At 41.1% G+C, this 14,070-nt stretch overlaps 1 protein-coding gene across 1 annotated transcript in view; it reads left to right on the top strand.

The window, feature by feature from the left end:
* Positions 1-14,070, top strand: part of LOC147020459 (alpha-actinin-2-like) — an 82,042-nt gene that overhangs the window by 67,502 nt on the left and 470 nt on the right. Inside the window, exons 17-21 of the mRNA XM_085895801.1 lie at positions 1,308-1,490; positions 9,350-9,493; positions 12,145-12,210; positions 12,538-12,696; positions 12,954-14,070. The exon at positions 12,954-14,070 is cut by the window's right edge and continues 470 nt beyond it. Coding sequence (XP_085751927.1) covers positions 1,308-1,490; positions 9,350-9,493; positions 12,145-12,210; positions 12,538-12,696; positions 12,954-13,112 — 711 coding nt within the window. The 3' untranslated portion in view covers positions 13,113-14,070. The remainder of the gene's footprint in view (positions 1-1,307; positions 1,491-9,349; positions 9,494-12,144; positions 12,211-12,537; positions 12,697-12,953) is intronic.

Below are 14,070 nucleotides of genomic sequence, written 5' to 3'. Positions count from 1 at the left end.
TCGCTCAGACTCTCTGGAAAACCCCCTTTATCTCTTTGCTGATGACTCCACCCTCTGCCGTTACATCATCCTTCAGATAGGTTCTTCCCCCTCTTCAGACCTCGACAAAACCACAAGCTAGTCAAAAACTTGGAATGTGTCTTTCAATCCAGACAAATCTTGCACTTTCACTATCCCTCTCTCTGAAAGGACCGTCCTGCCCATCTATTTTCTTAACAATCCTCTTGAGGAAGTTCAGTCACTCAAACAAAAAATTAACCCTCACTCTCGGCCATGATCGTTATTGGGCAAACAACATTTCAAAGTTGGCCTCCAAAGCCAGTCGCCGACTGAGCATCCTGTGTCATACAAAGTCCTTTTCTGGCACACCTGAAATCCTATCCACCTATAAGGCCTTCCTCCCCAGCTTGATGGTGTACTGCTCTTCCCTCTGTGATAGTGACCCTACCTCACACCTTTCCCACCTTGATGCCATGGGAACCAAGGCGTTCAAGATCATTGAAATCTCCCATGATGAAGCTGAATCTTATGGGACGATCACTCTTTCCCATCACAGTCAGGTCTGTGGTCTCTCTGTCTTCTCCCAACTCTTTTCTGGTCTTGCACCCTCTGCTCTTCCCCACCCCCAGGTTTCTGCACGGTTCACACGGTCCACCATCAACTTCATTCTGGTGAAACTCCCCAAATCCAGAAACTTGCTCAGCTCCACTCATTTGTTCCTTCTCTTTCCTACCTGTGGAAACAACTTCCACATCCTGTTCAATCTCATTCTACCCTCCAGGTCCTCAAGACAGCTGATCACTATCTCATATCATGCCCCATCCAAAACAGTGTTATTTTTGTACCCATTATCCCTCCCCCTTACCCCAAGCCCCCTCCTTCCAAATCTCCAGTTTTTCCTTCCCCAGAGTTTGCTTCTGTATAAATCTTATCCACATCATGCATCCTTTCCCACCCTTCATTCCTCTCCACATCCATTATTTGTCCAAGTCTCACTCTATTTTGACCTTCAACTCTGGTGTTCATGTTTCCTTCCTTTCTCAACTGTTGCTTTTGTTCTGTTGCATCTCCATCTGCTCAGTGTACTGGCTCTTCCATGAGCCTTGACCTTGTATATAAAAAACCCAGGTACAGAACTAAACGGCTTGCAGGATTAATGTCTCGGGACGTTGATATAGTATTTAATACTCTGCTCTTCTTGCCAAGTTGTTCGTCATTGATTTTTCTTCTCACAATGCACTTGGGAATGATGGCAATATCGGCGTATGATTGTTTGCTGTAGACATTTCCTTGCGTGTTGTATTCAGGAGGCTGGACGGCTCGTGTCGGGGAGCATCGGTGGTTCTCTAGAAGAGCGAAACGTGCAGCTGCACAGACTGAAAGAGGAGTTGTCCAGGCAGGAGGGAAACTTGTCTCGTCTCGAGGAACTACACACAGCACTACACCATGCTGGCGTTTACGATACCGCACATACGCCCTACCCTATGGAGGTGCATGGATCATTTGATTTAAAATGGTCACAGCAAATGCATTTGTGGTTGACTTGGAACTCCACTGGCTAATCAGTTGCATTAAAAGTCATCACACCAAACCAGATAGAAAAGTCTTTTCATATTTCATCTACAAATGAAGCTCTTTTGCCGACTTTGTGATGCTGTCACGTTAAAAAAAAGAGAAGGGTACACACAGGATGTCACAGCCAAAATTGATAAATGCTTACAAGTAATTAAAAAAAATTATAATGTAAAAGGATGTAAGGATGGAGTGCCAAAGGGTTGTAAACAGGGTGTCGGGATTGTCACAATACATTATCATGTGAAACCATCCCGACATCCTCATTTAAATAATGGTTGTTGCTTGTCCATCCTTGTGTCCATTTACAATGATCGTGCATGTTGATCGTTTCCGTGTATGAATTTGACCAGTGATATTAAACCGTTACACACACGCACACGCACACGCACACGCACACACACATCAAATTGAGAGAGATGTTTTGTCATTTGCAGACACAACCATTATTATTATTATTCAAAGAAAGATGTCGGAAAGGTTCCTTATGATTTATTGTGACCATCGATACATGGTTAACATACTTTTGGCATACCATACCTCAATCCTTATATTGTATTTAAAAATGGTTTTTATAATGTGTTTATTTACTTTTTAAGAATGTATTGACATGCTGAATTTTATTTTGATTGCATGATTAATTATCGTGTCGATTATTTGTGACAATACTGCATTAAATCATATTATTGTATAACAAGCAAAGGTGCCTGGCATTGCCGGGTCCCTCCTCCCACCCTATACCCTCCTTCATCCCATCCCACCCCTTTCCCTGCCTCATCCCATCCCACCCCTTTCCCTGCCTCATCCCATCCCACCCCTTTCCCTGCCTCATCCCATCCCACCCCTTTCCCTGCCTCATCCCATCCCACCCCCTGCCCCTCCCTCCCCCCCACAAAGGAATTTTCACGGGGTGTATATTTGGAAAAACTAACTGAGGTGTAACCTTTTCTTTTTTTATACAAACTCTTCTTTCACCTTTGAGAGTTACGTCGTTAGATGAACAGCAATAATTACCTTTAAATCGATGTATAGGTTGTGTTTGTACTATTTCGGTTTTGGAATAATTAGCGATAAGCGCATTTGAGAGGTCACGTGACTCCTTCGCTGAACTTGCTAATTGGTGTAATGTCTTAATCAAGTTATTTTTCACATCTGATACCATATTTGTGTTACTGACAGTGAATGAAGCGTTTTTAACCACGTTTGTGCATAAATATATAAAATGAAACCTTATTTTGATTCCTACCAACATCTAATTTTCCTCGTCACCTCTAACTTGCCACTTATCGTATGGAAATCTAGCCCCTGGGGGATGAATTCATCGATATGGCCGAAATAAGTCAAGGGAGAGATGTTTATCCTCGTCACCATGTCATGAATCTGGGGTGTGTTCAGTTACCAAGGTTATTGAAGAGCGTTCACCAAGTGGCTTAAGCACTCAAGCAAGCACTTTCAAACATTCAAAACTGTTGACGAGGAACTGCTGGTTTGGCAAGCGCCCGCTAGCTGCTTGGTAACTGAACACACCCCTGGTCATCTCAACAATATAAAGTACTGTACATGCAAAACGCTGACAAAAGCACAGAATCATGACTATTTTAGTTGTAATAAAAACGTATCTTGTTTAGTTTTCAACGTGTTGTTTTTTTGTTTTTTTATGTACATAAACTCAGAGGGGATGTTGAATGTACGAAAGTGGACATGTACATTTCAAAGTGTGTACATAACTTCTTTGAAGTGTACATGCACATAATAACTTCAACAAGCTCAAATGAGCTAAGATCCTTGTCCTCTTAATGATGACGTCATAAAAACGAATATGACGTCATTGTGATGTATCAGGTTTGCGATAAATTATCTGTGCTAATGCCCGGCTTGATTCCTGCAAACAAAATTCAAACAGCTTGCCTAGTTTCGGAGATAATGGTATAGGCGATTTCTATTAGCGGCGATATTATGATGTCAACTTTTTTTGTAGGAAGAATTTCCAAAATCTGAGATGGTTACTGCCTGCGCGTGGGCTTTCTGCATATACATGGCAAGTTTCATGAAGATCCGATGAAAACTCTGGGTTGTGAAACAAAAAATGTCAAAAAATAGGAATGACGTCATAAAAATTGATACAACGTCATAGCGATGTATCATATGTGCGGTAATTCATCTCTGCTAATGCCCTGTTCGATTCCCACCAATAGAATTAAAAAAGCTTGCCTAGTTTTGGACATAATTTTTAGGTGATTTCCATTAGCGGAGATATTTTGACGTCATAACTTTTTTCTAGGAGGAATTTTCAAAATCGGAGATGGTTACTGTCTGCGCAGGGTATTTTTACATATACATGCCAAGTTTCAGGAAGTTTCGATGAAAACTGTAGGCTGTGAAACAAAAATGTCCACAAGAAGAAGAAGAACAACAACAACAACATGAGTAAGACTGAGAGATCCTCCACGAGGAGCTAAAAAAAGAAGTTACAAAAATAAAAACACCCGGGAATTTCCCTGGCCTCACGACTCATTAATTACCACATTTGTATTTTATTGTGTAAATATGGAGGAGGAGGGATCACAGCCTCACTTAAATAAATACGCAAAATTTTAAGAATTGCCAATTAAACAAAATTTTCAGATTTCACTCCAGATTTCGACACGTATTTAGTTTCAAAGTTCTGATCCTTAAATCTGAACACAGATTTCAATTATATATTTTAATTAGTCCGTGAGAGTATATTGTGGTGCCAAGGCAAGGAATTTTTGAGCAGGCCAAAACAAAATGGCAGCTCAAGACCCCTGTGAAGGGGAAGTGGGCTGACCAAAGGTAAGTCTGTTTTTGTTTTTACAGCACGTGCGCTGGTATACAATTGCACCGAGTTTGAAATGTCCCCGGTGTCTAACATGTCTCCGGTTTCCCCCCCCCCCCCCACGCGTCTCAAGTGACAGCCAATGACGGCCGTCCGGTAGATGGCAGTGCATAACCTAGACAGAAATGGCGACAACTGACGGAAACAATTGATGGAAATACCCGAGTATTCATGGGCCGACAACTAACGGAAAAATCCGAAGAAGGCCAATATAATAATAATAATAATAATAATAATTTGCCGCCTTCCGCATGAACTACACATTAGATTCACACAATACTGCCTTTTTTCAATGGAAATTTGTGAAACTAATGTGTTATATATGTGAAAAACATTGAATTTATTGCTTGACGGAAAAAACCAAGAAACGCTCCCCTCTCATGTACGAACGAACGAAAGACATCATTTCTGCCCACCATGGCATTTCGCGCCGAACGCTGAAAGCTAAGTTCTTCTTATTTTCCATCATTCTTTTGCGGCCCCCTGCCACGCTGTTTTTTACAGCCATTTTTCCCTGCTGTGCAGGGGTTGGCTTTTTCTTGAGGCAATGTTTTATGGCCGGATGCCCTTCCTGACGCCAACCCTGGTCGCCTCTTACGACACACAGGGATATGGTACACCTATTCTAACCGGGACATACACCGGGACCAGTACACTGGTACTCATTTCGCCGACCTCGGAAGGATGACAGGCTGAGTCAACCCCCTGGTGTTAATTCAGCAGCCAACGGGGCTTGAACTTAGGACCCTGGGATCCCAAGCCACCACCCTCACCACTAAGCCAACACCAGGCTTATCCCCTGCCACGCTGTATCGAACGATTTCATTCCTTGTGTTATATATAAAGGTGCTTATCACAATAATAACAAGATTTTTACATTTCAAATATTAAGTACGCTTTTTAATTGTTTTTCAACTGAAAAAGCATAAATTGCAAATTTTGAACATTAGTGTACTCATTTGCTTCACCACATGTGGTGTATTGAAGGATTTCACTTGTTTTTCATAATGAGCACCCCATTAATCTATATGTTACTAAAACTCTCATCATGCATGTATGTATGTATGTATGTATGTTCCCGAAATACAGCCAAAACGGTACATGATAGCGCAAAAATTTTAGAGCGACCTTACTCATCATTTGCCTGTGGTGTGCAGTATCAAGTTTCGTTCAAATCGGGCAACGAAAAAATTATTAAAAAATCAATTCCCGATTCAGTCAAGTACTCTTCGGGAGAATTTGATCAATGCAAACATCCTCAGCGGTATAGTTCGCTCGAGCTATCCCTTGTTTTTTTTTTCTTGAAATTATTTTTTATCAGCCACCGTCACAACGGCAATCCAATGAGTTCACAAGTCATCTAGTTATCTTTAAAAGGGGTGTTTAAATTAACCTAAACACCCAGTTTTCATTTGTACACTTCCTTGGAGTTCCCTTTGTATGCATACAAAGTTTCAGGCTGCTCGGTTTCATGGTTTTGGAGTTCTGGAGGACACACACACACACACACACACACACATTTATTATTACAGATGGGCAGCAATAATAACATGTACACTGCCTTCAAAAAGTATTCACACCGCTTGACTTTGTCACATTTCGTTGTGTTACAGTCTGAATTTAAAAAGGATTAAATTGAGATTTTTTTTTGTTTTGTCACTGATCTACACAAAATACCCCATGATTACCAGTGGAATTTTTTGGAATGTTTTACAAATTAATTAAAAATGAAAAGCTGAAATGTCTTGCATCAATAAGCATTCAACTCCTTTGCTATGACACTTAATTTCCAATTCCAATTTCCTTTGATCATCCTTGAGATGTCTATAACTTGATTGGAGTCCATCTGTGGCCAACTCTATTTATTGAATGGACATGATTTAGAAAGAAACACACCTTTCTATATAAGGTGTCAAAGTTGACGGTGCATGTCAGAGCAGAAACTCTCCCACGAAGTCCAAGGAACTGTCTGTAGAACCCCAGGATAGAATTGTGAGGCGGCATAAATCTGGGGAAGGGTATAAATCAATTTCTAGAGTGTTGACTGTTCCCAAGAGCACAGTGAGCTCCATCATTAGGAAATGGAAAGAATATGGAACTATCCAGATTCTTCCGAGAGCTGTCCGTCTGACCAAACTGAGCAACTGGGCAAGACGGACCTTGGTCAGGGAGGTGACCAAGAACCCAAGACCACTCTGATAGAACTACAGTGTTCATTGGCTGAGATGGGAGAACCTGCTGGAAGGAGAACAGTCTCTGCAGCACTTTCCAAATCCAGGCCTTATGGGAGAGTGGCCAGATAGAAGCTGCTCCTGAGAAAAACACACATGACAGCACTTCTGGAGTTTGCAAAAAGGTATGTGAAAGACTGAGAGCATGATTCTGAAGGCACTGCAAAAGATTCTGTTGTCTGATCAGCCGAATATTAAACAGTTTGGCCTGAATGCAAAGTGTTACATTTGGCAGAAACCGAGCACAGCTCATCACCCATCTATCAGCATCCCTACTGTGAAGCACGATGATGGCAGCATCATGCTATGGGGATGCTTTTCAGTGGCAGGGACTGGGAGACTTGTAAGGATAGAGGGAACAATGAATGGAGTCAAATACAGACAAATCCTTGAGGAGAACCTGCTTCAGAGTGCAAAAGACCTTAGATTGCAGTGAAGATTTTCATTCCAACAGGACAATGACCCCAAGCATACAGCCAAAGCAACACTGGAAAATGGTTTCAGAACAAGAACGTGAATGTCCTTGAGTGGCCCAGCCAAAGCCCAGACCTGAATTCCATTGATGATCTGTTGAAAGATCTGAAGATTGATGTTCACTGACGCTTCCCATTCAACTTGACAGAGCTTCAGCAAATCTGCAAGGAAGAATGGGAGAAAATCCCCAAATCAAGATGTGCAAAGCTGATACACACATACCCAAGAAGGTTCGAAGCTGTAATCGCTATCAAAGGCGCTTCTACAAAGTACTGACTCATGGGTTGAATACTTGTGTAAATTAGATATATCTGTATTTCGTTTTTAATTAACTTGTAAAAAAATTCTAAAAACATGTTTTAACTTTCTCATTAATGGGGTATTGTGTGTAGATTGGTGGCAAAATTTAGATTTAATCCATTTAAAATTCATGCTGAAACACAAAGTGTGAAAAAGTCGAGGGATGTGAATACTTTCTGAAGGCACTTTAAATACTAACAGTACGTTGCGTGCCTGTGCCAGCCTGACACAGGATATCCATCACCATCCTCACCTTTAGTACCACTTCAAATTATACAACTTGTAATTTATAATTCCGTAAAGCAAGCAAACACGTAATACAAGTACTGTATGCAAGTAAATAATATATTCTTATTATTGTAAGTACCATATAGAATTATAACGATTGTTCACTCACAAACTGGCTGGCTCCATTATTGATATTGGTTTATTAGAACATTTGATAAATAGCAGGCAGTTATTACGAAGGTTATTAGACTTTAATAAAAGAGTTGATTTGTTTATCTCTGGTGTAGTGTATAATTTGTGTATGAAAATTGAAAATCAAATTCTGAAATTTCTCAACTTGCTCCACATCCATGTGATCAAGTATATAAGCATGGTCTGAAAAGTATGAAAGTCAAATTGAAAGGTCTGGACGTAGTCAAGGTACAATAATACGTAATTAATAGACAGACCGAGGTTTCACCATCGTTTTCAAGTTGTTTTTTTTCAAGACATGTATATTCCAACATTAACCACACCTGTTTTTCAAAGTATTTTTCTGTAAAAGTCAGACTGTACATCATTTTACCTACCCCGTCGTCTTCCCTTCATATTCCCGTGCAGAGTGATGCAGTTTTGCTTGCTTTTCATGGAATCTTTTCAAGTTATGAAATTTTCGAGTAGTCATGGACATTCCCAAGATAAAATGCAGTGGATTTGTGTTTAAAGCAAGTCCTTAGCTTAAACCCATTTTGAGTTAGGCTATCTGAAAATAAGAATAAGAAGAAATGCAATCGGCCTACGTTGATTCGGTCAGTTTTGTAGCTCAGCGATGCTGTCCAAAAGTTTAATGGAGCATTATTGAAATGTGAAATACTCCACAGCCGACTGCTAGGTACCTTTGTAGAGTTATGTTGGTCGATGGTTTTGATGATTTGTGTTGTATAAAAAAAACCTATGGGGTGTCCATGCCATCCCTACATAGGAAGTCTAGTGACTTCTTCTGATAAGTCCAGACTATTTAACGACATTTATTACACGGTTTTAATTTTGTAAAATGGTAAAGAAAGATAAGTTGTGTACCTGCCCAGTTTCTAAGTCGTCGGCTTCTGTTTCTATCTTGTTGGACATCGATTAAACCAGCAATGTCTGTAGGTATCGGTGTATAGAATTAAGGGTTTTCTTCACTTTGAAGAAACATTGTCCGTTTTCCACGGATCTCCACTCGAATAAGGTTTCAGAAGTACAAAGATGTCAAATCTCGAGTACAATTTTGCAACTTTTAATTTGTTTCTGCTACAATGTATATCTTCTGGTCATCGGTCAGAGTTGATTTATAAGTTTTCCACCTTGAAGCTAAAGAATGGGAAGCTTGCTGGTAACGTAAAGCTGGAGTCCAACTTCCAGGCCAAACCTTCAGTTATTTTCATGAATGCAATTACATGCATGGAAAGTAGTTTGCTCCAAAGAGGTTATCGGGCCATCATCATCACTCACGGTTCTCTACATATTGTGTTAAAAGTGTATGTTTGAACAAGTGATTCAATATGATGGAATACTTTTCCATTACCCTAACTTCCCTTGAGATTGCTTTCTAATGACACTTAAAACTTTCATCAAGCTTGAAAAGTTTCTTAGTTATACACAAAGCACATGCTGTTTCACGTTCTATCCACTCTGAGTGAGCCGTTGGCTTTGGGTGCACCTACAGCGAGTGCGAGTGGGATGGGAGGCCTTGGGTACGGCACTGGCTCACGCCGAATCGCAGTTGGAGACTGAAGCTGCTGGCGGAGCCAGAAACCTCACACCGGAACAACTGCGAGAATTACAGGCCGCGTTCAACCACTTTGACAAAGTGAGAGGGATCCATATCCGTGTGGTTTTAATCACATCCTTGTTCAGTTGTTATTGAATCCCTGTATTTGGATCAGTAAGCTCGGTACATGCTTATTGTTGTCACTCGTTTGATGAAACGGTTTAAAGTTGCAATGCACAGAAGGTATAGCAGAGTGAAGGCAAGTCATCATTAGACTTGGTTAATATCAAAATCCTCTTGGAATCCAGATGATGCTCAGCATTTGTTATCAATTTACAAAGCCAGATGGATGCAGCTTGTGACTAGGCCTCAAATGGTAACAGTTTTGACTGTGATTTGCTTGTTTTTCTACTTAACTACACCTGTTCAGGTATATTTCATGAAGCCAGATCGAGGAGAGCATTCTTTGTAAAGCAAAAGGGTTTAGCATTATATGGGGTTGCAGGAAAATATTTCGGATATCATCATTTCATGTACATCTCGTCTCTTGTTTCCAAATTCAAGACATATACAGGACTATCAGCTACTATTGCACGAAGGGAAAGTGAAACCATTTTTGAGTGACGTTGTCAACACCAATTCGGTGTCAAAAACACACAATCACCACAAACAGTGGTAATTAAGTGGTGCTGTCATTGAAATGAATGCCTTTTGTTGTGGGTTTAAAGCAGCTCAGGGCAGCAGTGCAGTATTAAGGATAGGGATTTTAAGTTTCAGAGAATTGAGCATGTCTTACCTGGCTTACTGACCTTTCGTGAAAACAACTGGCTTACTGACCTTTCGTGAAAACACCTGGCTTACTGACCTTTTGTGAAAACACCTGGCTTATTGACCTTTATTGAAAACACCGAGCTTACTGACCTTTCATGAAAACACCTGGCTTACTGACCTTCAGTGAAAACACCTGGCTTATTGATCTTTCCTGAAAACACCTGGCTTACTGACCTTCAGTGAAAAGACTTGGCTTATTGACCTTTTGTGAAAACACCTGGCTAACTGACCTTTTGTGAAACCACCTGGCTTACTGACCTTTTGTGAAACCACCTGGCTTACTGACCTTCAGTGAAAACACTTGGCTTATTGACCTTTCATGAAAACAACTTGCTTACTGACCTTTCATGAAGACACCTGGCTTACTGACCTTTCGTGAAAACACCTGGCTTATTGACCTTTATTGAAAACACCGAGCTTACTGACCTTTCATGAAAACACCTGGCTTACTGACCTTCAGTGAAAACACCTGGCTTATTCATCTTTCATGAAAACACCTGGCTTAATGACCTTCAGTGAAAAGACCTGGCTTATTGACCTTTCGTGAAAACACCTGGCTTACTGACCTTCAGTGAAAACACATGGCTTATTGACCTTTTGTGAAAACACCTGGCTTATTGACCTTTTGTGAAATCACTGAGCTTATTGACCTTCATGAAAGGCATTAACGTGTGTCAGTCTAAACTTCCCAATCTCAGGACAGCTTGGAATGAGCACTAAAATGCTACTTATGAAAAAGCAGTGCTGCTCAATAATTTGCCTCACTGTATGAAATAAAACATTATTATAATATATAATGTACATACAACTTAACTCTCAGAGACACATCTGTCATCCATGTGGGCCTCAAAAGGATTTTATTCAATTTTTGAGAAAAAGACATCCATCAACTACGATGGTTGCTCTTCGGAAATGAAGACATTCACATGTGACGTGAGCGATCTGGTCAATTTGTTTATAATGGAAGAGCTGCTGTTCAGACACCAACCATGCTCTAAGTCTAAGATATCAAGTGGTGTATCCTGGTGTTAATGAAACGTCAAGAAGATCAGACCAATTGATACCCGCAATCCAGGCAGGGATTTGTAATTTGTTCATAGTCCTGGCGATAAATCCTGTACTCTTTGTGAAGGACACCATGGGTTCTTTAACGCCCACCAACTAATGCCGGCAGATGGGACACATGGCTTAAATTTATGTCCAAATGATGGCACACACATTGATGTCCTGCCATATCTGAGAAACACCAGGATGGTAGTTTATAGCTGGGTCGAGATTCAAACCAGGCTTGACACTTCCAAGGTGTGTGCAAACCTCGAGGCAGTCGAGGGTATCCTGCTGGCTCTATTATGATGTATGGAGGTACCTCTCAACAACCACTCAAAGAAAAATTAGTAGTTGGAAAATCCATTTCCACACAAGGCATACGAAGTGCTGAACAAAACACAGACACAACGATGATAAAAAAAATAGTTGCCTGGGTCTTGGAGTCCAATCAACATTTGTTGTTCTGACCTTTCAGGACAGTATTTTAGAGCTGGACATACATGGTCTGTTTAGTCCCTGATGAAGGCCACTCTGCTGAAATGTTGAAATTTCTGAGCCTTTGTCCTTATTTTGACAAACCTCGAGTTACCTGTACTTTTACATTGTGCAAACGACAGTAACTGCACCTTCTGTGAAAGTGAAGACCACTCTGGCCTGAAACTAGATGTGCCATCATTTGTTTGGGTAGAAAAACGAGGGTAGAAAAGAAAATGGTTTTGGAATATAATGGAATGGTTATTTAATTACAAGAGCATTTGGATGAAACATCAGAACTGTATCAATGAGTTTCCATGTGTTTATCACGTGATGCATCAAAGGATAATTTCTCTCTTTGTACTTCATTCCCGGGCTGCTGATGACGTGGAGAGCAGAAGAAGAAAGGGATTCTTGATGCTGAGGACTTCCGTGCGTGCCTCATCTCCATGGGCCATGTTCTGGTAAAGCATTCACCAATTTGATCACGTAATCTCATGTCCAGACTCGATGCAACATTGAAACGTGTTTCACCTGATCTTTGATTGGTATTATCTTCATAATTGATAATCCACTCATATTTCCAAGCCTATCCTGTCATTTCTTCAAAATTACTTCATACACAGCCACCTATTGACCTTCGCAATATCACAATGTTGTTCCATTATGATTATATCTGGTTGGAGGGTTTTAATGATTTTATCCTCAATTTATGTTTTGCTCTTTTAGTTTGTTGGCTGCGAGAGTCTGCTCATGTATACGGTTAGTAATGGGGTGCGGTGTGTTGCCAGGGAGAGGCTGAGTTCGCTCGACTGTTAGCAGGTGCCGATCCAGTCGGTACTGGGGTCGTCTCTTTCGCAGCGTTTCTGGATGTGATGGCCCGAGAGGCCGGGGCCACAGGGTCTACAGAACAGACTGTCGAGGCTTTCCGCATTCTTGCCGGGGACAAGGTAGGCACACCACTGCCATCGGTCAGCAGGCCTCATTACTACACTGTACTTGTGGTGCATATGCCTATCTGTAATAAATTATGTTTGTATGAATAATTAGAATAGTGTGACAATGCTGGAACCCTATTATATCAATGGCAAAAATAAGTTATCATACTTTACGATTCTAAGAGTCGAGTTTCTCGTATTGAATTCCAAGAAGTTGGCCTATATATAGGCACAGTACAAATCTATAACTGTATACTCTCTTCTGGCAGCCATACATTCTCCCCGAGGAGTTGCGTCAGGAGCTTCCACCGGAGCAGGCCGAGTACTGCATTGCCAGTATGTCACCGAGCACTGATCCAGTCGCCCCGCCTGGAGCTCTCGACTATTCCTCCTTTGCATCGGCACTCTATGGTCAATCTGACCTCTGACCTTCAACCTTACATAAGGAAGAAGGCTGAGACTTGGCACCCCCTAGGTTCTACCACAGCACATTCCAAGACCATTAAAATGCTGCTTGTCTCAGACTGTCGCTCACTTTACTCAAGGCACTTCACTTACCTTAACTGCAAATCTATTATATAGTTAATCAGGCTGGCTAGAATTGCGATGATATAATTTATTATTAAACCAATTTCATCGACGTCTTATTTGTAAAACATTTTTGACTCGAGACCTGTAAGGGGGTTGCGTAATTGACACAACAGCTCTCAACCTTTCAAATGTAGAACACAGATTTTTCCTCTGTGGAATAATGAGATGCTCGTGCTCTTTGAGAATAGACCGCTTATGAAGGCCACCAATTTCTTGGCTTGTTTTCCCCAACCAAGAATGAGCCAAACTCAAGCTTGCCTTATGCTCAAGTCTGTAGAACTACTGCCTTTTTGATTTTTAGCATTCCCGTATCACCTCGCTTATTCATATTCATATTTTCTACCGTTGCGTGCACAATATGTCGTCCTGGTGTTATGGAAGTATCCACATGTCTAACACTCCATTGGTGTGAAAGTATCCACACGTCCAATGCTCCATTATTGTTATGGAAGTATCCGCACGTCCAACGCTCCATTCTTGTTATGGAAGTATCCGCACGTACAATGCTCCATTATTGTTATGGAAGTAGCCGCACGTCCAATGCTCCATTCTTGTTATGGAAGTATCCACACGTCCAACGCTCCATTATTGTTATGGAAGTATCCGCACGTCCAACGCTCTATTCTTGTTATGGAAGTATCCGCACGTCCAACGCTCCATTATTGTTATGGAAGTAGCCGCACGTCTAATGCTCCATTATTGTTATGGAAGTATGCGCACGTTCAATGCTCCATTATTGTTATGGAAGTAGCCGCACGTCCAATGCTCCATTATTGTTATGGAAGTAGCCGCATG

The sequence above is a fragment of the Eptatretus burgeri genome, chromosome 9 (assembly GCF_056783735.1).
Source record: "Eptatretus burgeri isolate ZD-2024b chromosome 9, Ebu_testis_v1, whole genome shotgun sequence".
Taxonomy (NCBI): Eukaryota; Metazoa; Chordata; class Myxini; order Myxiniformes; family Myxinidae; genus Eptatretus; species Eptatretus burgeri.
This window is presented reverse-complemented; position numbering and strand designations above follow the sequence as displayed.